Genomic DNA, 26727 nt, shown 5'->3' with positions numbered 1-26727 from the left:
AATTTATAGATGTTTAATCAATTTTCTCGCCCAAGACTATTAATTTTTTTTTATTTTTTTTTTTTGTGAAAATATTCATAATATACAGAATTGTATTATATGGATTATGGATAGACGACAGACAAATACGGCGGGAAATTCTATGCTCATAGCATAGAACTTCACGACAAATACGAATAAAATTTGTTCCAAGCAAACACAGACTAGTACATGAAATTCTATACTACACCCAGTTATTTACACTAAGTAATTATTAATCGTAGATCTGCACATAATCACACACATTTATATGTATGTGTGTATACGTATAGGGAGGTTATTTAACTCCATCCACAATTAATAATCACCCAATATAGCATAGAACTTCCGACAAATACTAATAAAATTTGTTTTACAGGTAGTAAACCCGAGATCAAGCAACCCAGGCAAGTACGGGAAATTCTGCTACACTCCGTTATTTACACAGAGTAATTAATAACCGTAGATTTGGACATAATCACACACACACACATATGTGTACGTGTGCAAGGTTATTTAACCCCATCCACAATTAACAATCACCCAATGTAGCATAGAACTTCCCGAGAAATACTAATAAAATTTGTTTTACAGGCAGTAATAAACCCGGAAAACACAGAGATCAAGCAACTTATCAATAAAGTCGCAAACTTTTAAGCTACTACACACAGCATAAAAAGTAATTACAAAATTTGACAACAATAAATTGGTTAATAAGATTGAAAAAAAAAACATATTTAGCTTTCGAGAATACACAATTACGGTTCCACCGCCGAAAACCCGATAAACAATAATATCATCAACAAGAACTTCAAATTTTCCCAACGTTAGATACTTTGCTTCTCTACTGAATTCCCATGCTTACGTGTAATCAGACATGCATAAGTAAGTAGATATTAACCTAAAATTTTCAGAAAAAAGAGGAAAAAACTAACCTTTTGGTTTTAGTTCTTCTTGTAATTGTTTACTGCAGAAAAAGTTGTATATATATAACCCGGGGAGTTATGTAAAAGAGAGAGAGAAGTTGAGTCCTTGTGTAACTATGTTTTTGTCTATGGTGGATTCTCTTTTATATTTAGACAGGGTTATTAAGGTAATATGTTTTATTGTTCGAATTTGTTCGAGACAAGAAAAAAATTCCATATCTTTTTGAGTTTAATAATAATTTAAAATAATAATTTGTTACGTAATTTAGTAACTTATGTTTGACCTTCAAAGTATGTAAGTAAATAATTCTTTCTTTTACTTCTTTCGCAAGCAATAGGGAAAATTGTTTTATTTTTTAAGGGTAAATTACAACTATATCTCTGATGAATGCTAAAATAAGTTTAAGTTCTCTGTAGTATCGGTAATTATAATTACCCCTAAAATGTTGTTAGAAATCCTAATGGAATAATGCATTTGATAGTTATTCCATTAGGGTTCTAACAGCTTATTAGTTTCAAGCAGTGGTGGAGACAACATAGAGTTAGGGGATGACACGGCTCTCCTAACATTTCTTAACCCCTTATTATTTTATATAAGGTTTATAAGTTTACATCTATGGTAGCATTAACGGTCCCGCGGGAAACAAATATAGTGCATATCGGTCTCAAGGACATGAAATCTTGGCTCCGATAACTATTTCAAGGGTGTGGCTGTAATTACAAATACTACATGGACCATCAAGTTATTTTAACATATTTCAGAGGTGTAAGTGTAATTTACCCTTTTTTATTTTTGAGAAACTCAAATCATGTTACAAATTGAAGAAGTATGGAAGGACATGATTCAAACCGTAAACTTCTACTCTAACAATAAAGACTGTCTATGTATCAATTCTCCTAATAAGTTGATGCTTCGAGTTATAATATACAAACTTATTTTTATAAATTTTTTTGACTAAACTATGCTATTATTATAAGAATTATTATTAAACTTAGAATTATGAGATTATGGATTACATATGATTGTATTTTATGCATAATAATTTGAGTTTATTTTATTTTATGTTACAATAGTTTTTTGAAATTTACAATATAATTTTTAGATTATATAGTTAATTATTTTTTACAATTGTGGGTGGAGATAACATAAAGTTAGGAGGTGACATGACTCCCCTAACATTTTCAAATCACCAATGCATTATATCATTAGAGTTTTTAACAATGTTTAAGGGAGTGAGTGTAATTATCGATACCACAAGAATCTTAAAATTATTTTAGTATTCCTCAGGGATATGCTTTTAATAATTACGCTTATTTTATTATTTTTGATGAAATACAGAAAGACCAATTATACTAATTTTTCTCAGCAACGGTGAAATTGTGAAATTATGCGTTATAAGTGGAAGATGAACCCATTTTTTCACCACAAAAAATGAGATTTGAAACATATACGAAAAATTGCAGTTCATTCAAGAAATAACGGTATAACTAGTTTGTTAAATAATATATGAAGTAATCATATGATCATTATTTCTTCCTCTCTCTCTCATCATCAAACATTTGTTTGTTAAGATTGAGATCGAAACCAAATCGTCGTTTTCTTCTGCTTCCACCTTCACCATACTGATCGTTCCATTCTTTCAGCTTGAACGAATTCTCCAAAACCGACGGTCCCACCTGCAAATCGTTGTAAGTTACGTTATATTGATAATCTTAGTCCTAGACGAACGTTTTCGTAATTATAACTAATTAACCATACAAAATTTTGTTACCATGTATGGCTTAATTTGAATTTTTCAAAATAAATTTATTTAATTACCTTGGCTTTGGAATGAATAAAATCATCCAATTTCAGTGGTCTTAATGTTGAAACTCCTCCATCAACTCTTCCACCCTCCTGTAAGGAGACAACCAATTAAATTTTCATTATAAAAACCAGTTTTAATGTATAATTAATGATTGGGAATATTACAGTTTTCATCCCTCAAATATACACTGATTTCGCATTTGGTCCCTCAGGTTCACAAAAAACACATTTAATTTGGTCCATCATGTTTCAATTATTTAACACTTTTGGTCATTTTTGTCAATTTAATGTTACTCCGTCAGTTAACGCAGTGATGGGCACACGCTTGATTCCGTTATTACTAACGAAAAATTGACATAAATAACTAAAAATGTTGAATTTTTGAAACATGAGGGACCAAATGTATTTTTTTAACATGAGGAACCAAATGTGAAATCAGTGCAAATATGAGGGACCAAAAATGTATTTTGTCCATTAATGATTGGTTGATAAATAATTGTAGTGTTGTTGTCTACCTTGCTCTCTTCTTGTAGTAGTTCTTCCACAGGTCTATACGCTGCGGCAACGCAAAGGTTCTGAAAAAGACGACAACAAAAAAAAAATGTCGGCAAATTTTCAGACACAATGATTAGCAATCATCGTACGTACATATGAAACGCACGTACGGAAATATTATTACCTTTAGATCACTACCCGAATAACCATCAGTGGCATGCGCAAGTTGTTCGAACGAAAAACCGGATTCCAGATTTTCTTGATCGGCTAGAAGTACTTTAAGTATCTTCAACCGATTTTCTACATTTGGTAGGTCCACATAAAGCCTAACAACCAACCGAAAAAATACTCTGTCAGAGTCGATCGATATATATTCGCTTAATTTCTATTTTGTTACATTTTCACTTATGAAAAAAAAAAGGGTACCTTCTAGGCATGCGGCGAAGGATAGGTTCATCGAGGTCAAAAGGCCGATTTGTGGCACCAAGTATAAGTATTCTATGGCTGTCGTTCGACATCAATCCATCCCAGCACATCATAAACTCATTCCGGATTCTTCTACTAGTCTCGCTGGATTTTCCACGACCACCGAGTAAACCGTCAACCTGTAAACAAACACACTTAGCTGTAAACCCTAAATTCTTATGAAACAAATACTAATTTGGCTATCACAAAAAAAAAAATAATAATAATAATAATAAAAAAAAATATCTATCTATATATATATGTATTACAATAGGTCTAACCTCATCCATAAAGATGATTACAGGAGATATCTTGCGAGCAAAGGAGAATAGTGCAGTTATAAGTTTCTCATCCTCTCCACACCACTGCATGCATGCATGAAAAAACCATGCAATTAATTAAAAGATTAACTCGAACGAAAACCCTAATTTTCTATATCTCGATTAAAATAGTACTCATCGTCTAGTGCCCTTATTTGACCTGTATATATACAGTTAAACCTCTACAAATTAATAGAGTAGAGACCGGAGAAATTCTATTAATTTAGCGAATCATTAAATTATCGCGTTAATAATTTAACATGTTTTCACCTAGTCGGGACCAGAAGAAACTATTATTTAATCGAGGTTATTAATTTATCGATGTTCAACTGTATATACCTTAGATGTAACTGATGCAGATGTAACATTGATGAAATTAACTCCCGCTTCCGTTGCAAGTGCCTTTGCTAGTAGGGTTTTTCCGGTCCCGGGCGGCCCGAAAAGTAGCAACCCTTTGCATGGCTGCATGCAGACATAAAATTAACATGTAATGTACCAACTTTTTTTTTTTTTTTTAATTACAATTTAAATATTCCTATTATACAAATTGGAAAAAAAAGACGATTATACCCTCAGCAAACCACGGGAGAAAAGATCGGGCCGTTTCATGGGGAGAATAACGAGTTCATTCAACACCTTCTTCACGTGATCAAGTGCGCCAACATCGTCGAACTTTACGCCAACTTCGTCGGGGCGAACTACGGATGAAACAAAGATTTTTTCGTAGTCGCCCTCTGCAAGATCCTCGGGACTCTTTGTACGCGTCTTGGACTCCATTACCTCATCCTTAAGTCTCGAGATCGCGAGTTTAAGGCTACGTACACACATGCATGCACATGAACAATCGATTTTCACTGATTAATTAATTAATTAACTACTTAATTAAGATAGTAAGATGATTAAAGACATGTAATTTAATTTAATTTACCTTTCATGAGGGACATACAACCTCTCCGACTTAACGGAAGAAACGGGGCACAAAGAGAGGTGATGATTTGCTGCCCAGCCAATAATCTTCTTTGCTTCTGTAATCAATATATACAAAATGAAATTGCATATACATATACATATATATAATATATATTCACAAGAAATAAAGATAATTAAGCATGCATGGTTGCTGATTTACTCCGTTTTGTCAATATCACGCCATCGGTGTTTACGTGGTCCAAGCCCATGTGTAAAAAACCGTTCTCCTTGAGAACCTGATCAAAAAATGAGTAAACATTATGTGTGCGTGTATATATGAGAAAAATACAGTTTTAGTCCCTCAAGTTTGCACCGATTTCATATTTGGACCCCTATGTTCACAAAAAACACTTTTGGTCCCTCTCATTAAAAAAATCAACATTTTTAGTCATTTCCGTCAATTTTCCGTTAAAACTAACGGAATCAAGCGTGTGGTCATCAATGACTTAACTGACATACTAACGGTAAATTGACGCAAATGATCAAAAGCGTTAAATTATTGAAACGTGAGGGACCAAATGTGTTTTTGTGAACATAGGGGACCAAATGTGAAATAATATATATATATGTACCTTGCGCATTTGACTGAGGTTGCTTCTAGATATCACTGTTTTCCTATCTTGTTCAATCTGTTTGCAGAATTTCTTCATCAGATTTTCGTCCTGCAACCGAAAAACATAATAGTACTGCTCGGTCAAATCACCTTGTTCTATAATAACATTTGAAACGTGTTAAATAATTAGGTGGTAAATCGAGAAGCGATTATTGATCTACATTATTGAATAGGTTGTATATATATATATACCTCGGGGGGGTTTATACTCACAACATTACAGAATAGCTTGTCTAGATATTCGACTTCGGATCGCTTAGTGGCTTTTAATTCCGTAATCAGAGAAGAAGGCTGCAAAAAAAAAGGAAATTAAACATCATACTCTGCAATTCTTGATCTATACACAAATTGGAGGCATTTAATTTCATTTAATTTAAATATAATTGGTGTGCTAATTAAAAACTTACATATTTCTCCGTATATTTCCACTTGTCTTGCCCGCAAATTAAAACCACACGACCGGATGTTTTATTAAATAAATACATTGCATACGCGATAAAATCTCGACGAGTTTCACGTGAAGCTGTACTAGGCAACCGCATAAAAGAATCCGGAAAATAGACAACAAGTGGTTGTTCAGACTCTATAACCTGTATTTTTTTTTAAATCAGTACAAAGAGCTTATAAGATGTTTAAGAGCTTATAAGTTCATTTAAAGTGTTTGGCAATTTTTAAAAAAATAAGCTCGTTGAGAACTTTTAAGATTTTTTTTTAAACAGTACCTCTACTCTACCTTTTTTATTTAAAATCTTATAATGAGTGTGAAAATAATTTTATAAGCTTATTATCCGAAAACACTGTAAGACGTAGCAACTTATCAGCTCTTCAGGCGCTTATCAGATGTTAGAACTTATCAGCAGTTTATAATAAGCTTACCCAAACGGGCGCTAAATTAAACTTGGTGTGTGATGGTTACGTACGTTATGTCATTTTGCAATATCTGAAAAATAGTACCTCGCAAATCATTTCCAAAGCAACAAAGCAGTCGTGAGTTTTGGCACTGGGATCTCGTACAATGTCCTTCACTGCAAATTAAAACGAAAAATTTCGACGTTTTTCGTGGATAAATAATTACTAAAAAAAATGATGATATGAACTACTTTTAACTGCATTCGTAATGTATAAAGACAATGTATGTACCATCAAGGGAATAAACTGCTGATTGTTGTATAAATCTTTCCGAGATTCCCTCGTTGTTTCTGCGTGATCCGATTCCCACGGAGAAGATAACGTCTACTTTGTCACCATTTACTTTAAGCACCTCCCCTCTTTGGTCGTTATACAAAATCCTGTAATTGTGTAGTATTTTGCAAATATCATTAATTAATTAAATTCATAATAATCCATGTAACTAAATGAAGGCATTGTTTAGTATTTTTGCACAAGAAATCCCTTCGTCAACGAAGAGCTGGGATTAGGGATTTGGGAAAGATGAATTAGGGATTTGTAGAGGGGAATTGGTTGGGGGATTTGGGAATAACTAAAATTGAAGAAATGAGAAGTGAAATTTAGGTGGTGTCTGTAAAAGTTTATTTAAAAATAGAAGTTAGCGATTGTGAGTTAAATTGGGATTAAGTGTTTATTTCTAAAAAGTTTGGGTGTTTGCAAATTAGTTCGAAAAACAACTAAAAAAAAAAAAACAGCTACATGGGTTCTTAAAGCAGCTTATTTTAAGAGAAGCAAAAATAAAAGTTTGTTTTGTAAACACCTACGAAGAGATTATGAACAGAAAAAAACTCATAATCTATTTCTAAAAATTTTTGCAAACACCACCGTAAAAAAAAAAAATGTTGTTTTCCGCACGAACAAACCAGCAAAATTGTCGAAAATAGAAGAAAAGTGGCATGTTTTGGGAAGGAATAATGTAACTCCAACTTGTTTAGGATTGAACACGAATAAGAGGTAAAGTATAGGGACGAAAATTGCAATTACTTTCGTATTTGAGTATTGGTGTTCTCTGTTTCGAGGGTCTGCCCCACGTACTTCACTCTATCCCCTGAAAACAGAAACAGAGATACAATGAGAATTAAAAACCTAAGAAAGAAAGAAAGAAAAAAACAAGAAACTCGATAGTTTTCGGAAATCTTCGGTTCTAACCTTTCTTTGGCCGATACTTAGGTTTCTCAGAAGGTGACGAGCTTTCAGATTTTACACAAACACACTGCCATACACAATAGAAACAATGGAGTATACATATGAATCGCCGCAAGAAAATAACGGGTATAGTACTTATACGGATTGGATACGTAATTGTAGTAGTAGTAGTAGTGGTAGTACGTACCAAACCCTAGAATTTTTTCGAAATATCTAAACTACAATGTTGAAATGGGATATTTACCTTTTCGTCGTGAGTTCCAGTCGAAGTTTTGGAATCGACTTCATCATCACTACTAACATCCGTACTTTCCTCATCCGAATCACTTTCCTCATCCGAATCGCTTTCCTCGTCCGAATCGCTTTCACTGAGGGCCTGAAAAGTTCAATATTTAGTTAGCATATAAATGTATAAATATATATATATATATATATATATATATATAGTTGGAGATATTAATATTAAATGATACATTTCATTGTCAGCTCATTATGCAACATTGGTATCAGAGCCACACATTTCAAATATTTTAAGTGCAATGCTGCTTAAATAAAATTCCAATCTTACGTATGGGGGTGGTAAAACGCCACTATCGAGAACCAACATTGGAACTTGCAACTCGCGCGCAAGTGTTCTCACCAATCCGTCCCGATATAGCTCCGTACCTTAAATAAAATATAAGATCAGTTTATTACAGTTAAACCTCTATAAATTAATAGAGTCAGGACCAAGGAAATTTTATTAATTTAGCGAATTATTAATATTATCGAGTTAATAATTTAACACGTTTTTACCGAGTCGGACCGAAAGAAACTATTATTTAATCGAGGTTATTAATTTATCAAGGTTCTACTATATGTTCAAAGAGTAGACCAAACTTGGTGAAAGAAAAAAAATCGAGATAAAATTGAAAAAACTGACCTGGAGCACTCTGAAGCAGAATTTTCCTACTCGAAGAAGGCAAATAGTCACCGTGGTCTTTGGCGAGCTGCGTATGCCTCAAATGAGACGCCATACATTCCGAGAGGAGACTATAAGTGCGTTCGCTGCAAGAAAATTGCAAGCCACCGATTCCCGAGAAAGTAACAAATCAATACATGCAAGATTTAAAAACAAAAAAATAAAAAAAATGCGACAGCTGGCAACGTATACTACGTACTCAATTGTATAGTTAGGAGAATCTTCCCGCGAATCGGTTATGTCCTCCCACCGAACGAACTTTGTCAAGAACTCGTCTCTAAATATTTTCCCTCGCGTTGAAACCGCCGGATAATATGTCTTATCCACGCCTTTCGAACTAGGCTCCTTTTTAGTTTCCGCATTCTCCACTATTCGATCTTGCTTGCCTGTCAATCCATCTTGAGCAGCAATATCGCAAGATTCGGGGACGTGATTTTCACGCGCATCCGTCGTTTCATTAGTACCGGAGCTGTGATTAGATCTCACCACGTAACTTCTTCGACTATAGTAATAATTATCTGCCCTCCTATGTAGTTTTACGCTCCTTGTTCTATAAGCAAGACTCACATACAACATAGAATTCGATGAATACTTAATATAGTTTACTTTTCTTGCTGCAGAACCTGAACATTCTCCACCGTAAAAACCCGAGGAAAAGTATCCGGTGTCGTTCAATCTCGTCATGCCACCTATTGTATTCATTCTTGATTTAAAAATATCGACCTACGACCTGCAGAAACATACACTAGTTTTTATCAATTTTTTAACTCCCATATATTTTTTCGACAAATCTTCATAATATACGAAACCCTAAAGTTATTAATATGCAGATATACGTTACACGAATTCGATCACTCGTTTGTTGACCCTGCTTTGACTATACTGAAAATTGAAGCAATAAATTTTGATAAAGTAACTAGTAGGAAAAAAGAGAAAAATCAATAATGAAGAAATATTTTCAAACTACACATAAATAGTGCCCGAAAAATTCAGCCAGTGGCGAAGCCAGCATAGGGTCAGGAGGGGGCCATGGCCCCTCCAACAATTTATGATTCCCTTTATATTATGTAAAAATTTATAAAAATTCATGTATAACTAATACTATCGCCCCCTCATAATTTTTTTAATGTTTTGGCCCCGCGGACTTAAAATCATGGCTTCTCTGGTGAGAAAAAACCGAATAAATATCATCAAAAAAAAACATAAATAGAAAAACACCCATGCATTACTAACGTAAGATTTTCACCTTTTGATCTGTTTTTACTTCTGGTTAATTTTTACGTACCAGGGGTGGGGGTGAGGTTAAATAGAGGAGAGAGATATATGCTGGGTGTCTCTCTGTATTAGAGTTTTTCTGTTTATGTTAGGTTTTCTTCCGACAGAGTAAAACATATATATAGATATATATATTTAAAAAAAAAAAAAGGTATGGTAATTTTATTTTCTTTTTTTGTAGATTAAGTTTCAAAAATAGGTTTTTTTGTTCCAAGTTTAGGTTTTAATCTTATATATAAAAGAAAGAAACGCTAGGGCAACCCTAAGAAACCCTAATGTCATATTTGTAATTGTTTTTCAATTTTTATCAAATTTTTATCTCCTTAATATTATTTTAAATATTATTTTTGAATTTTATCATATTTCTATCCCCTAAATATTATTTTAAATATTATTTTTTATTTTTATCAAATTTTTATCTCCTAAATATTATTATAAATAATTATTTTTTTAATTTTATCAAATTTATATCTCCTAAGTCCTAACTATAATTTTAAATATAATTTTCAACTTTTAGCAGATTTTTATCTCCTAAATATTATTTTCGAATTTTATCAAATTTATATCTCCTAAATAATATTTTAAATATTTTTTCGAGTTTTATCATGTTTTTATTAGTTTTTTATCTCCTAAATATTATTTTCGTTTTTTATCAGATTATTGTCTCCTAAATATTATTTTCGATTTTTATCTCCTAAATATTATTTTAAATAATAATTTTGATTTTAATCATATTTTATCTCCTAAATGTTATTCTAATTATTATTTTCATATTTTATCAACTTTTATCTCATTAACATTATTTGAAATATTATTTTCGATTTATAATCAAATTTTTATCTCCTATTATTATTTTAAATTTTATTTTTGATTTTTATCTCCTAATTATTATTTTTGGATTTTTTTATCAAATTTTTTCCTCCTAAATATTATTTTATATATTATTATCGATTTTCATCAAATTCTCCTAGATATCTTATATATAAAAGAAAGAAACGCTAGGGCAACCCTAAGAAACCCTATTGTCATATTTGTAATTTTTTTTCAATTTTTATCAAATTTTTATCTCCTTAATATTATTTTAAATATTATTTTTGAATTTTATCATATTTGTATCCCCTAAATATTATTTTAAATATTATTTTTTATTTTTATCAGATTTTTGTCTCCTAAATATTATTTTTTATTTTTATCAAATTTTTATCTCCTAAATATTATTATAAATAATTATTTTTTTAATTTTATCAAATTTATATCTCCTAAGTCCTAACTATAATTTTAAATATAATTTTCAACTTTTAGCAGATTTTTATCTCCTAAATATTATTTTCGAATTTTATCAAATTTATATCTCCTAAATAATATTTTAAATATTTTTTCGAGTTTTATCATGTTTTTATTAGTTTTTTATCTCCTAAATATTATTTTCGTTTTTTATCAGATTATTGTCTCCTAAATATTATTTTCGATTTTTATCTCCTAAATATTATTTTAAATAATAATTTTGATTTTAATCATATTTTATCTCCTAAATGTTATTCTAATTATTATTTTCATATTTTATCAACTTTTATCTCATTAACATTATTTGAAATATTATTTTCGATTTTTAATCAAATTTTTATCTCCTATTATTATTTTAAATTTTATTTTTGATTTTTATCTCCTAATTATTATTTTTGGATTTTTTTATCAAATTTTTTCCTCCTAAATATTATTTTATATATTATTATCGATTTTCATCAAATTCTCCTAGATATCTTATATATAAAAGAAAGAAACGCTAGGGCAACCCTAAGAAACCCTATTGTCATATTTGTAATTTTTTTTCAATTTTTATCAAATTTTTATCTCCTTAATATTATTTTAAATATTATTTTTGAATTTTATCATATTTGTATCCCCTAAATATTATTTTAAATATTATTTTTTATTTTTATCAGATTTTTGTCTCCTAAATATTATTTTTTATTTTTATCAAATTTTTATCTCCTAAATATTATTATAAATAATTATTTTTTTAATTTTATCAAATTTATATCTCCTAAGTCCTAACTATAATTTTAAATATAATTTTCAACTTTTAGCAGATTTTTATCTCCTAAATATTATTTTCGAATTTTATCAAATTTATATCTCCTAAATAATATTTTAAATATTTTTTCGAGTTTTATCATGTTTTTATTAGTTTTTTATCTCCTAAATATTATTTTCGTTTTTTATCAGATTATTGTCTCCTAAATATTATTTTCGATTTTTATCAAATTTTTATCTCCTAAATATTATTTTAAATAATAATTTTGATTTTAATCATATTTTATCTCCTAAATGTTATTCTAATTATTATTTTCATATTTTATCAACTTTTATCTCATTAACATTATTTGAAATATTATTTTCGATTTTTAATCAAATTTTTATCTCCTAATTATTATTTTAAATTTTATTTTTGATTTTTATCTCCTAATTATTATTTTTGGATTTTTTTATCAAATTTTTTCCTCCTAAATATTATTTTATATATTATTATCGATTTTCATCAAATTCTCCTAGATATCTTATATATAAAAGAAAAAAACGCTAGGGCAACCCTAAGAAACCCTATTGTCATATTTGTAATATTTTTTCAATTTTTATCAAATTTTTATCTCCTTAATATTATTTTAAATATTATTTTTGAATTTTATCATATTTGTATCCCCTAAATATTATTTTAAATATTATTTTTTATTTTTATCAGATTTTTTTCTCTTAAATATTATTTTTTATTTTTATCAATTTTTTATCTCCTAAATATTATTATAAATAATATTTTTTTAATTTTATCAAATTTATATCTCCTAAGTCCTAACTATAATTTTAAATATTATTTTCAACTTTTCGCAGATTTTTATCTCCTAAATATTATTTTCGAATTTTATCAAATTTATATCTCCTAAATAATATTTTAAATTTTTTTTTCGAGTTTTATCATGTTTTTATTAGTTTTTTATCTCCTAAATATTATTTTCGTTTTTTATCAGATTAATGTCTCCTAAATATTATTTTCGATTTTTATCAAATTTTTATCTCCTAAATATTATTTTAAATAATAATTTTGATTTTAATCATATTTTATCTCCTAAATATTATTCTAATTATTATTTTCATATTTTATCAACTTTTATCTCATTAACATTATTTGAAATATTATTTTCGATTTTTTATCAAATTTTTATCTCCTAACTATTATTTTAAATTTTATTTTTGATTTTTATCTCCTAAATATTATTTTTTGATTTTTTTATCAAATTTTTATCTCCGAAATATTATTTTAAATATTATTATCGATTTTCATCAAATTCTCCTAGATATTATTTATAATAATCTGATTTTCGATTTTTACAGAAAAGGGTAAATAAATCTGATTTTCATCCCTAGCGGATTTTGTGACATCGTTTTACAGAATGTCTGCAACATTTGAATTTTATTTCTTCCATACCTAAGGCTTCTTCTTTTGGTAACCCCACTTTAGATTTTGTTTCTTATCTTCTTCTTCATCCTATTGCATGTGTGGCAATTAGTTTACATCTTTTTCCATCATGGTTTATAGGTAATTTCATTTTGTTAAATTATGTGTTTCATTAATTTATACCAAAGTTTTCAAATTTTATGTATAACAATTATTTCATTTTATATGTTATTGGACATGTTATTGAAAGGGATGATTTGAGAAAATTAACAAAAAATGGGCGGAGCCACAAGCTATTGGAAGTCGACCTTCAAGACTTATTGTTTGTATGCGATATTTAATTTATTGTTTATATTTATTTTTGTTTCTTAATTTTCCAATTGTTAATTCCAGTGGCAAAACAACCTTAAAATGAGGCAGTGGAGAAGGGCTTAGTTCCGATGCAAGATGTATAGATGGCCTTTTACGATGGTATGTTGTCGATAGTTTAGTTTTGATTATGTTAACTTAGTTATTAAATCTAATTACTTTTAAGCTCAACATGGAAGACATAATTGATGATTTTTTTCCTGGTTCAAATTTTCAATCTACTGGTATTAGCTGATTCAATTCATTTGGAAAATTATTCAACAGTAAAGTTATGTCCTTTTTTTTTGTGTGTAGTATACTTAATAATGTTCCAGTATAATAGAATTTCGATCATACGATACATCAAACGTTTGTTTATATTCTTACAACATCAAAAGAATGCAATTTGTTGTCCTGTGCATCGCACGGGTACAATTACTAGTTGTATTAAAATTCAAATCCCTCCATATAAATTTTAATTATTTTTTTTAATCAAATTTGCTCTTACAAATCAAAAAAAAAAAAAAACCCTAAAATTTAGAATAAGTCAATTAACATAAATTGATTGTCTAAATTAGTTCACTTGGTCGAAAACGAATTGACTTCGCCCTTCGGTGACCTAACATGGCATGGACGGGTTTAATATTAGTCGACTTTATCATGTCTCTAATCTCTATTTTCATCAAATCGGAAATTACGTGCGAAAATACACGATTTATTTTCGTTCGTTTTAAAGGGCAATCGTCTACGCAAACTATAATAGTATTCCAGTTTTATCTCTCATCAAACCCTACTCAAATTTCGTCTCCTGATGTTGTTGTTGACCGGTAAACACAACAACATTAATAAAAATAATAAAATTTCCGGCTATATTTTTTCTGTTGAACACCGCTGTTACAATGTTTACCGTCGCTCTTACGCTGTTGAACACATTATAATAGCGCATATACACAACCGTACGATACAATAAATCACGGAAAACATATATGTGGATAGTTCGATTTAAAATTAAATATCCAAAATTATTTTTTTAACACAAATTTAATATAGTGATAATGTGATATCCATAGATAACTAATCTTCTTGAAAATTAGTCTGTTCCTTTCTATACCTATTAAACCCTATATATTTAGGAAATAAATTAATTAAATAACATCAATTTTATTTCTCTTCTTAATATTGTTCTTTTCCAAAACCCTTCCTCCTTCACCGTACTTCTCGTTCCATTCTCTCAGCTTCATTACGCTCGTTGAATTGTCCAAAATCGACGGCCCCACCTGCAAAATTTATTATTATGTTTTACATACAGTTAAAACTTTTTAAATTAATACAGTCGGGACAAATAAACGTCTATTAATTTAGTGAAATATTAAATTATCGAACTATAGTTGAATATGTTTTTACTGAGTTGGGACCAAAATAAAGTATTATTTAAGCGAGGTTGTTAATTTATCGAGGTTGTACTGTATATATATTTATATATATACCTTGGCTTTGGAATGGATAAAATCATCCAACTTCAGTGGTCTTAATGATGTAACTCCTTCGTCAACTTTGTCACCCTGTAAGTAGACAACCGACATTCATAAAAAAAAAAAAAAAAAAAAAAAAAATCGACGATAAAAATTTCATTACCGGCTTTTAAGGATAAAAATATGCAAAAGAACAAAAATATTGAAACAAGTTATAATAATATGATTGATAAATACCTTGGATTCTTGTTCTAGTAGTTCTTCCACAGGTCTATATGCTGCAGCAGCACAAAGGTTCTGAAAAAGTAGACGAACAATGTCAAGAAAACGAAAAATATTAGATCGACCGGTTTAACATCGTATTAAACAAATATGAAACGCGAGAATTTTATTTTTTTTACCTTTAGATCACTCCCGGAATAACTATCAGTGGCCTTGGCAAGTTGATCGAAAGAAAAACCAGGTTCCAGATTTTCTTTAGCTAAAAGTACTTCTAGTATTTTCGAACGGTTTTCGACGTTTGGTAGGCCCACATAAACTCTAAGAACAAGCAACGAAACATATTATGTCAGAGTTGATATTCACTTACTTCCATTTTGTTACGTTTCATTTCGGTTAAAGATATGAAAATACGGTAGTAATAAAAAAATATACACTTTTCGTCCCTCACGTTTGCCTTGTTGGCTCCCTATGTTCACAAAAATATATTTAGTCCCTCGTGCTTCAATAATTTAGCATTGGGAAAATTACAGTTTTCATTCCTCAAGTTTGCATCGATTTCACATTTGGTTCCCATTGTTCACAAAAAAAATATTTGATCCCTCATGTTCCAATAATTTAACACTTTTGGTCATTTCCGTCAATTGACCGTTAGTAGTAAGTTAAGGCAGTCACACTTTATTATGTTAGTTTTAACGGAAAATTGATGGAAATGACTAAAAGTGTTGAATTTTTTAAACATAAGGGGCCAAATGTGTTTTTTGTGAACATGGGGGACCAAATGTGAAATCGGTGCAAACTTGAGGGACAAAAACTGTATTTTTCCCATTTAACATTTTATGTCATTTCCGTCAATTTACCGTTAGTACTAACGGGCTAACGGTAAATTGATCGATATGACCAAAAATGTCCAATTGTTGAAACATGAGGGACTAAATATATTTTTCTATAAACATGGAGGACCAAATGTAGAATCGAGGTAAACGTGAGGGATGAAAAGTGTAATTTTCCCAAAAAAATATATATAGAAGTACCTTCTAGGCATGCGACGAATGACAGCATCGTCAAGGTCGAAAGGCCGATTTGTGGCACCAATTACGAGGATTCTCTGGCTGTCTTTCGAATTCAATCCATCCCAGCGTAACATAAACTCGTTCCGGAGTCTTCTAGTAGCTTCATGCTCAGAGGATTTTCCACGAGCACCGAGTAAATCGTCAACCTGTAAGCACAAATACAAGCATAAAAATTATAACGAAGTTTATTTAGAAGAAAAAAAACGGGACCTCAATAAGCTCAACATAGAACTAAATTTAACGACGTAAACATAAAAAAAATAAAAAAAATACACCTCATCCACAAAAATAACGGCAGGAGCCACCTTGGCAGCAAAGGCGAAGAGTGCCCTTACGAGTTTTTCATCATCACCATAAATCTGCATGAGAGACAACCATTAGACGAATCGAACGAGAGAAGCATTCATTGCATTTACATACATAAAATATCAAGAAAGTGCCATTACCTTAGATGTAAGAGACGCAGTACTAAGACCGATGAAATTAGCCCCCGCTTCGGTTGCAAGAGCCTTTGCAATTAGGGTTTTTCCGGTCCCGGGCGGCCCGAAAAGTAGCAATCCTTTGCATGGCTGACACAATATTTTATCGTTTTTATAGCGATTTTAAAATTCTAACTTTTCAAAAAAAAATAAACCAAAAAAATAAATAAAAAAATATACCCTCAGCAAATTTCCACAGGAGAAAAGCTCGGGCCTTTTCATGGGGAGAATAACGAGTTCATTCAACACCTTCTTCACATGTTCAAGTGCGCCAACATCGTCGAACTTTACGCCAATTTCGTCGGGGCGAATTACTGATGAAGCAAACTCTTGTTCGAACTCGTTACTCGCAAAATCCTGCACCAATTTTTTTTTACTCATCAATATGATAAATTAAAGATAAAACAAACACGTAATTAGATTGAGTGTGTTTCGCATTATATTCTAAGAGAAAAACCTCGAGAGTACTCTTTGAAGGCTTCTTCGGTTCTTTTTCTTCCTCCTTTAACCTCAAAATTCCCTTTTGAATACTACACATGCATTACAACACTTAAAAAAATTATATATAAATATAATGGTCAAAAAGTCAGGTAAAATTACCTATCGTGATGGAGATGCAATCGTTCCCCCTTAACAGACGGACTGATGCACGAGGAGAGGTGGTGGTTTGTGGCCCATCCAATAACATTCTCCGCTTCTATAATCCATATACGAAAAACGAAATTACATATATATATATATATATATATATATATATATATATATATATATATATATATATATATATATATATATATATATATATATATATATATATATATATATATATATATATATATTCACACGAATAATGAAAGAAAAATAAGATTTACATTGTCATTGAATAATAAGACTTAGTACTTACTCTGTTGTGTTAGTATCACGCCATCAGTGTTTACGTGCTCCAAATCCGTGCATAACAAGCCGTGCTCTCTGAGAACCTGAAAATTCGGAAAATATATATCCTTATTAGAAATGTCGAAATAAACTATATATAAATATATATATATATATATATATATATATATATATATATATATATATATATATATATATATATATATATATATATATATATATACTTGAACAAAATAGTACTATATGTACCTTGTGCATTTCACTCAAGTTCTTTGTAGATATCACGGTTCTCCAATCTTTCTCGATTTGTTCGAAGAATGTGTCCAGGAGATCTTGTTCCTGCAGTACGGAGTTAGGACAAATTCCAGAATATTCATCAAAGGAACTTAAAATTAAATTTCTTATAAGGATCGCACCTCTGGTTTTCCCATATACACAATATTATTGAATAGCTTGTATGCGTCGTAGCCAATTGATCGCCTAGTCGCTTTTAACTCGCCAATAAGTCGCTTTAGCGAAGCATTCTGAAAAAAAAAAAAAAAAAAAAAAGATTACGAAGACAAAATAAAAGGTGAAAAAAAATAAAACTTACGAGTTGTTTCGATTCTCTTCTAATGCCATCCCACTTGTCTTCTCCGCAAATCAAAACGACACGTCCGTTTAATTGGCCAAACATATCTTTAACCCTGGAAATAAACTTTTCGCGTGTTTCCCATACATAAGTCCTCGGCAACCACATAAAATAATCCGGGAAATAAACGATTAATGGCTGCTCGGACTTTAGAACCTGTGTATTAACTAATAATTAATTATATAATTTTGCACCTGTGGTAACACATTTTCGTTGTATTGTCATCTAAAAGAAACGAGTACCTCACAAAGTACTTCCATAGCAACGTAGCAGTCGTGAACTTGAGCGTCGCAATCGTGTTTTACGTGCTCCACTGAAAAACAAACACGAGCATAAGATATTTAAAAAAAAAAGAGAGCTCTCGTAAATATGAGGTATTAATAAATAATAAGTACACAATATGTACCGTCGAGCCAAACTTGTACAGCCGTTTTTGAGCTTTCTTCATCCTTCTCTGCTTCTTCGTTTCTCGTTAGGCCGATCGTGTAGAAGATAACAGATACTTTGTCACCGTTTACTTCATGCACTTCCCCTCGTTGTCCAGTCGACAAAATTCTGTAAATTTATAGTACATGTATATGCGTAATTATTCGTAAAAAAAATACTAAATAAATAAAACAAAGGGATAAATATTGTAATAACTGCGAAATTAAGACAGACGGTAACCTGTTACTCCCTTCGATTGGAAAGTTTGGTCCATCGTACTTCACTCTATCTCCTGCCAACGAAAATACTCGTGAAATATATACAAACCTAATAAATTTATTAAAAAAGAAAGAGAAAACAAGAAAATCGTTGCATGCAGTGCCTTGTAAACAAACATTGTACGCCTTGGACGAACTTTAAAAAATCGAAAAAAGTTTACACCACTAGAAAATTCTAACCTTTCTTTAGCAGACATTTAGGTTGCTCCGATTCTCCAGAACCGCACTGCCATACAGAAGAAAAGGCGTATGCAGAAAATACTAAATCGAGATAATTTGATCACGTAATCGAGCTTTTGTTGCATGCATGCATGCATGCAACGTCTCTATTTATCATGTTATTTAAGGCGAAATATATGTTTATTGGAACTTTATTAATTACCTTTTTGCAAGTCTCGATTGAATTTCGGGAATCGTCTTCGTCTTCATCATCATCACTAACATCCGTGCTATCATCTTCGTGATGACAACACGAATTGCTTTCATCTTCAAATTCCGTATCGGATTCGGTATCCTCGTCATCTGATTCTGAATAGTCTCGACTAAGATTCTGAAAATTCAATAACAGGTGAAAATAACTACTTTTCATTTCTTTTTCCCTCATGCAAAGTGATGGAGAAAATACGAATGAAATGGAATTCGAATTTTCTTACGTAAGGAGGTAAATTGCTGCTATCGAGCACCATAAGTGGAACTTGCAACTCCCTAGCAAGTGCTCTCACCAATTTGTCCCGACATAGCCCCGTACCTTAAAAAAAAACAATCCTTTTTTTCTAACCATACGAAAAAAAATTACTTATTTTTTTTTTCTTCGAAAAAAAAAGACGGAAATAGAAACTGACCTGGAAGACTTTTAAGCAGAATTCGCCAACTCGAAGTAGTCAAACGACCACCATGGTCTCTCGTAAGCTTATCGTGTTTCAAATGCGACGCCATGCATTCCAACAGACGGCTGCAATCGTGTTCGCTGCAAAGAATATTGTAAAATATTGAGTCCCAAAAGAGCAACAAATTAATTACATTCAAGAAAAAGAAAAATCGAAACAAAATCCGCGACAACACGTACTTAATGTAATAAGGAAATGTATCCAACGATTCGGTTATTTCCTCCCACGGAACAACCCTTTTCAAGAACTCTTCCCTAAATATTTCGCCTCGTGTGAGAATTTGAGATTTCTTCTTCTCATTATCCAGCACACAAGGGCTTTGATCAGTTTCCACCTTCACCATTCGATCTTGATCCGAAACGAAAGATCTTACAACGCAACTTCTTCGACTATTATCCAGTACGTCTCTCTTATTTAGTTTTACTGACATTCTCTTGCATGCAAGACCCAGTGACAAGATAGAATTCGATGTACATGCCTTAATTGGATTCGGTGCGTACTTAATTTGGTGCACTGATCTTGCTGCAGAGGCTAAACATTTTCCACCTCCATAACCGGAGGAAAAGTATCCGGTTTCATTCAAACTCGCAACGCCAGTTATTGTGTTCATTCTTAATTACACTCTCCGCACCTTCAACTTATCGACTGAAAAATCACGGCCTGCAGAAATTAAACAGTTTTTTTTCTATAAATTGTCTCCCCATAATTTTTTTTTTTGACAAATCTTCACAATACACTAAAAATCGTACTAAATGTGTGAATTTTATCGCGTATATTCACGCAGCTCACTCAGCCAACTACGAAGAAACATAAATCTTGAAGCAACAAAAGTAGTAGTCAAGCAGATAATCCATATGCAAGCTTTCAGCTATAAGTGCAAATTACGGGCCACCCCCTAAGGTAATGCCAAATTACAAAACACCCCCTGTTGTTTGGGTAACTACAATCACCTTCCTCAACTATTCATTGCCTTACACATTCATCCTGACAGTGTCAAACTTACCTATTAAATAAATGATTTCTTCGTAAGAAAAATAAATATTTCAGTGATGGATGTAATTACACAAACAACGAGGGTTTTTTCGTAATTTGACTTGACCCCACGAGGAGTGACCATAATTTGCCCAAATTAAAAGAAAACTCAGAAAGCATCAAACTTTCTCGTTTTTCTCTACTGAATTTCCATACATACTTGAAATTAAGACACGCATAAGCAGATTTCAACTTAAAATCTTCAGAAACTAAAAAAAAAATTAAAACTGACCTTTTTCTTTCAGTTCATATGAGTGTTATTAATGTTTTACGCCAAAAAGCTGTAACCGGGAATTGGGGGGAGGGCGGAGCATATACACAGAGATTCTGTCTATGTGGGTTTTAAGGTAATAATCTATTTATTTTATTTTATTTTATTCTATTTGTTAACGTGATTATATTTCTAAACTAAATAATTTTTTGCTTGTCTATTTTTTTTTTCTTTCAATAAATGTGATTGACAAAATGTACTCTAGAATTACATAACCATGAATAAGTGAGCATTGTACAATGATGGGAGCCGTGGATTTAATAATTTAATTTAATTATTATTTTTATTTAAAATTAAAAATTTAAGGTTGTTTGGGATCGCAGCCAACTCGAAACCCTCGATTCGAAATCGTGGTTAGGACTTAATACTAGCGCGGCTCGAGACTCAAGTCGCCTCTGAGCCCCCAACCACGTAGACATGATCATAATCGGGAGTATCTTATATTTATTTAGGGTAAATTACAAAAACCCCCCTGAGATATGATCAAATTACAAAAACACCCCTCTTGTTTGAATAATTACATTTACCCCCCTCAACTATGATTTTTTTCTTACACATCCACCCTTATGGTGCCAAATTCAACATAATCATCTAGATTCCGTAAAATGTGCTCTATTTGGTACTCGTTTTGTGTAAAAATACAGTTTATGATGCACCACAAACTGATATATACAAGTTAAAAATAACATATTATGATCATCTTGCTTCATAATATAGAGATTGAATAGGATAAAACGGGTACAAAAGTGATAATATTCCATATAATCTCGAATATTCCACTAAATTTGAGGAGTTGAGGGGGTGGTTGTAATTATCCAAACAAGAGGAGTATTTTTGTAATTTGACCATACCTCAGGGGGTATTTGTAATTTACCCTATTTATTTATATAGGAGACTTCTCAAGACATTTCATACTTTAGAATATTTATATTCGTTCTAGATTTAGTTATTTACATTGATTGCTTATCTAATGATTTCTAATTTACATATTTTCTTTGATTGCTTATCTAATGATTTCTAATTTACATATTTTCTTTATCTATTTAGGGATAGTATCTTGAAATCTTCTTATTCCAATAACTCTCTTTTAGCTCGCTATCTACTCCTACCATCATCTTTTGCGTGTTCGAATGAGCTGACGAAGTATCAATAATTTTTTTCTCGACGAGCTTTTAAAAAACCCATGTCTTCATGCACATTGGGCCTCTGCGCCCATTAAATCCATCTCGGCCAACACATTTTGTTCTTATATCTATTAATAATAAGCTCAGCGTGGAGAGTTGGACTCAACTTTGCCAAACTGACCCCATCATATACATAATAATAAGTTATAATGAATTTTATTAAAACTTCTAGAATCCATAAACAAATTTAAACTTAAATGAATAAGTAAAAAAAATCAGTTTTATTATCTACTTATAGTTTTATAATCATATATAATTTATAATGGTAAGAAATAATAATATAAAATAAAATAAAAAAGAATTAAAGAAAAAAACAAAATGAGCTTGAGCTCAAACTTAGGAAATGAAAGCTCTTCGAGATTGAGGTTGAGTTCGAGAAATCGTGCGAGTTCAATTGTTAAACATATCTTGTCAAACAATACACTTAATCATACTAAACGTGTGAATTTTATCAATTTTGTAAAAACAAAAAAAAATAATAATATAAATCAATGTTGTTATTATTATTTTTTTATGATTATAAATTATATATTGTTAAAGGTGTGAGCTTTAACAACACGTTGAATTTTGTTTATCTATAAACTAAAAATATTTGAATTCGAAAAGATAAAAGAAATCATTTCTTTTTGGAAAATGTTTAAAACAAAATTAAAATTATTTTGGAATTTGGATCCCACGTAAACAAACATATCCAAAGTTCAATTAGCTAATTCCCAACATACCCCCCCTAAAATTGCGTGTGCCATGATCCAGTATTTGGCTTAGGATTTCACACGTTGTCTAGATTCTTCTCTAATTCTCTGTCCCCCACTCCCCCAAGTAACAAAAGTAATATAGAAAATGTCAAAGGGCAAAACCGTCATTCCACATTTCAAAAAATCCGCTGTAAATCCATCGTCTTAAGATAACCGACCACCCCCGGAAAGTATATAAAACCACCGGCCGCCCATCAAATAATAGACAACCGCAAAACTTTCTCTCTCCCTCTCTCTCCTCTTTCTCTCTCACACACAACACGCACCCCCCAGAAAAGAAAATACCTTCTGCAGTAAAACCTGAGGCGGCCGTTTTCCGTTGTGCCTTCTTCTCTCTCTCTCTCTCTCTCTCTCTCTCTCTCTCTTTATACAGTATTTAATCTTTCGCTGTATACCATCACTAAATCCAAACCCCTCTTCTCCAAGAAACCTCAGATTTAGTATTTATTACACACACACACAAACACCAATATTTTCACTACAAAATATGTGCGAATTTCTATCAGTTTTTATGTCAAGTTTCCAAATTCCCGAGATGGGTTCGTTCCATTTCTGCAATTTTTCGCCTCTGTTCTTCCCCAATTAGTCAAATTTACAATCCCAATTTCTTGATTTTTAATAAAAATTTAGATTTTTTTAATATATTTTTTGGGTGTCATTTTCATAACCTAGATATGGGTCTTGTTGTTGTTGTTGTAAGGAAAATTCGTACAGAGTAACTTGTATTATTTATTTCTCTTTGACTTTTCTTTAACCCTTTCAAATTAGAACTTTTCCATTAAGATTTTCTTGATTGTGGACCAAGTTAACTTTTTTCACAAGGTTCCTCAATATAATGTTGACACTATTCGGAGATCTTCTCCACAATTTCGATACCGAGAATCCGCATTCGGGTAGGGCCAATGCCGAAAACGACGATTCGTGCCCATCCGATAGCGAAAGCGGGGTTTCCGGAACCGACAGCAACGAACATCGGTCGCGGCCTTTTTGTAATAATTTGTCCGCAGTTTCCAACGGGGAGGCGATTTACGAGGTTGCCACGAAAAAGCTGGTTTCGAGTTTAAGTTCGTGTGGATTCAACGCGGAAGTCGAGGCCGTTTATAGGAATGATTACACCGGTATTATGAGCCGAGCAAAGCTTCAATCTTTCTGCATATATTCGAAGGCAATGGAAGTCAAATGTGGTGGCAATTCCAATGTGAAGTACGCGTGGTACGGTGCATCGAAAAACGAGATTCGGAGGATTGTTTCCCATGGTTTTGGCCTTCCGGTCGATACGCAAACACACGGACAAGGCGTGTATCTTTCTCCGGTCGATCGCCCTTTCGAAAGGTACCATCTTTTTTTTTTTCTCAACTTGATCGAATAATCCTTAGTAAATAATCGTTAGTATGAAATAACTAATGTGGAATTTATATATTTGTTTCAGTATGAAATCCGCTTCTCCAGACGAAGACGGGCTACGACACGTGTTACTTTGCCGTGTAATATTGGGGAAAATCGAGGCTGTTCCTCGTTTTTCGGAACAATGCAATCCGAGTTGCGAAGAATTTGATTCGGGCGTCGATGATTTAGCTTCTCCTTCAAAATATGTCGTTTGGAGTTCGTGTATGAACACGCATATATTGCCGGAATTCGTGATCAGTTTTAGGGCATCCTCGTACGGAAGAGGTGATGATCTGATTAGTTTCGATTTCCAGTTCTTGTTGGTTTCCAGTTCTTGATCTGATTAGTTATTATGTTGATATATAAATAAAATATTTGTATTTGCAGGAGATCAAAGGAGGTCACAATCTTCAAGAACGCCGAATTCCGATTGGATGCCGTTTCCGACTCTAATTACTACGCTTTCCAAGTTCTTGCCTAGTGATGCAATCGAATTGATAGTGAAGAATCACAGTGATTACAAAGTACGTATATACGTTTACGTATTTTTCTTTGATTAAATGAAGCTTATTCGTAATTTTTTGTAACTTTGAATCGAAATTTACAGAATCGGAAGATAACGAGACAAGAATTGATTCAGCTGGTGAGAAATGTGGCAGGGGACAAGTTGTTGATGGCAATCATCAAATCTTATAGGAGAAAGGTATCACTTATTTGCACGAACGAAGCCTAATTAATCCATATATATAATTGTTGCTTCGATTATGTTCGTTTATCTTCAATTGTAATAAATGCATTTGATGCCTTTCGACTGATGTACGGATTTATGTTTTGCTGCAGCAGATTAAACAACCCTCGAGCAACGGCTTATATAACAACTAAATCGAAAGAAATCGGTTATTTTAACTTGAAGAATTGTCTTTGAAGTTGATTTGGATTTGAATCATCGAACAAGCTGACGTGGACATATGACGAAGATTGTTATTAATGGAGTCGATTTTCGAGCAATGTAACTCTTTGTTTGTATTTCGTTTTAGTGTGACCGATTAATGTTACTTACCTAAGGTTGTTGTACTCGTTTACGATAACGATCGGAGTCCGTTTTTCGTCTTCTAATTAGAATATCTTTTGTTTTTTTAAATCTAATTTTATGCTTAGTTCTTGTATATATTGAAGAGTTAAGTTAGTAAACTGAAAGGATAGGTCACAGATTAATTTCACATATCTTATTTTTAAGAGATTAACATAAATTCTAGAATCAACCATGAAAAATGAAATACGCAGAGACAACAAAATTAAATTATTCTTAATTTTATTTATAGATAAAACCAAAAGCTAGAATAAAAAATGATTCCAGCGTGTGAACTCCAGCTAGCGGTTTCGCATAATAAACAAGCAACAAACAAGAGGGTGTATAATACGACCACGTGGTTATTTTGTTTATAAATAAAATAAGGGCAAATTGCACTTCACCCCTGTAAATTTCATCTTTTCTCACTTTACCCCTCAAATTAAAAGTGAATGTTCTCCTTCAAAATGTTATTCTTGTTCCCCAATAGCGAAATTCCGATAGATTATTCATCAGAATTGAGCATTTTCGTTGCACGTTGCCCCTTTAAATGTAATTTTTGTTGCACGTTGCCCGTTAAAAACACTACTGTTTTGCACGTTGCCCTTTTAAAATGTTATTTTCGTTGTACAATAAACTCCAAAAATTGGCTTCAGAAGCAAAATGCAACCAAAATAATATATTTTCGTTGTACAATAAACTCCAAAAATTGGCTTCAGAAGCAAAATGCAACCAAAATAATATTTCGAACGAGGAGTATCCCTTTTCTGAATTTTTATGAAAAATGTGCGGAAAATAGAAATTTATAGGGGGTGAAATGCATTTTCTCCATAAAATAATTAAAGCACAAAAGATATTATATTAGGCTAATCTATTTTTACACGTGTTAGAAAACTAAACGGTGTAGTTTGGTTGGACCCTCCAAA

The 26727-nt window shown here is 31.5% G+C and overlaps 3 protein-coding genes across 4 annotated transcripts; 1 reads left to right on the top strand and 2 right to left on the bottom strand.

Moving 5' to 3' along the window:
- Window positions 1-2258: 2258 nt before the first annotated feature.
- On the bottom strand, window positions 2259-9352 carry LOC105950379 (uncharacterized). The gene is given in 20 exon segments (XM_012973726.2): window positions 2259-2621; window positions 2764-2841; window positions 3267-3326; window positions 3431-3572; window positions 3673-3851; window positions 3993-4076; window positions 4371-4493; window positions 4602-4845; window positions 4960-5056; window positions 5161-5236; window positions 5573-5662; window positions 5806-6004; window positions 6097-6203; window positions 6568-6638; window positions 6754-6902; window positions 7546-7609; window positions 7930-8083; window positions 8276-8373; window positions 8630-8796; window positions 8928-9352. Coding segments are annotated over 20 exon segments (2757 nt in total). The 3' UTR covers window positions 2259-2471.
- A 5391-nt stretch (window positions 9353-14743) lies between these two features.
- On the bottom strand, window positions 14744-21593 carry LOC105950378 (uncharacterized). Its single transcript, XM_088817046.1, has 23 exons — window positions 21369-21593; window positions 20284-20764; window positions 20060-20184; window positions 19871-19965; window positions 19600-19767; window positions 19398-19443; window positions 19180-19231; window positions 18920-19068; window positions 18756-18826; window positions 18475-18669; window positions 18299-18406; window positions 18132-18221; window positions 17890-17965; window positions 17586-17682; window positions 17443-17515; window positions 17166-17342; window positions 16953-17075; window positions 16782-16865; window positions 16468-16652; window positions 15616-15754; window positions 15452-15511; window positions 15230-15304; window positions 14744-15019 (listed from the first exon to the last, which is right to left on the bottom strand). The coding sequence occupies exons 2-23, from the start codon at window positions 20712-20714 to the stop codon at window positions 14888-14890; spliced, it is 2751 nt and encodes a 916-aa protein (XP_088673172.1). The 5' UTR covers window positions 20715-20764; window positions 21369-21593; the 3' UTR covers window positions 14744-14887.
- Window positions 21594-23449: 1856 nt separating this feature from the next.
- On the top strand, window positions 23450-25870 carry LOC105950468 (putative inactive poly [ADP-ribose] polymerase SRO5). Of its 2 annotated transcripts, none has more exons than XM_012973829.2 (5): window positions 23450-24678; window positions 24776-25017; window positions 25120-25256; window positions 25340-25435; window positions 25573-25870. In XM_012973829.2, the coding sequence occupies exons 1-5, from the start codon at window positions 24182-24184 to the stop codon at window positions 25612-25614; spliced, it is 1014 nt and encodes a 337-aa protein (XP_012829283.2). In that variant the 5' UTR covers window positions 23450-24181; the 3' UTR covers window positions 25615-25870. The 2 variants fall into 2 exon arrangements, with proteins under 2 accessions (XP_012829283.2, XP_012829284.2); XM_012973830.2 differs by having other exon boundaries at window positions 23506-24678; window positions 25576-25870.
- The last annotated feature ends 857 nt before the right edge of the window (window positions 25871-26727 follow it).

The sequence above is a fragment of the Erythranthe guttata genome, chromosome 4 (assembly GCF_056151865.1).
Source record: "Erythranthe guttata isolate IM_541 chromosome 4, IM_541, whole genome shotgun sequence".
Classification (NCBI taxonomy): domain Eukaryota; kingdom Viridiplantae; phylum Streptophyta; class Magnoliopsida; order Lamiales; family Phrymaceae; genus Erythranthe; species Erythranthe guttata.
Note: the sequence above shows the minus strand (reverse complement) of the source record. Positions and strands in the feature narration are given on the sequence as shown.

Bases quoted from the DNA above. Each gene is read 5' to 3' on its own strand.
- LOC105950378 (XM_088817046.1), bottom strand. From the start codon at position 20,714: ATGAACACAATAACTGGCGTTGCGAGTTTGAATGAAACCGGATACTTT. The intron at 17,683-17,889 runs GTAAGTACTAAG...TATGGATTATAG, and splicing joins CGTGATACTAACACAACAGA to AAGCGGAGAATGTTATTGGA. The intron at 15,512-15,615 runs GTAAAAAAAATA...CTACTTTTTCAG, and splicing joins ATTCCGGGAGTGATCTAAAG to AACCTTTGTGCTGCTGCAGC.
- LOC105950468 (XM_012973829.2), top strand. From the start codon at position 24,182: ATGTTGACACTATTCGGAGATCTTCTCCACAATTTCGATACCGAGAAT. The intron at 25,257-25,339 runs GTACGTATATAC...CGAAATTTACAG, and splicing joins AGAATCACAGTGATTACAAA to AATCGGAAGATAACGAGACA. The intron at 25,436-25,572 runs GTATCACTTATT...GTTTTGCTGCAG, and splicing joins TCAAATCTTATAGGAGAAAG to CAGATTAAACAACCCTCGAG.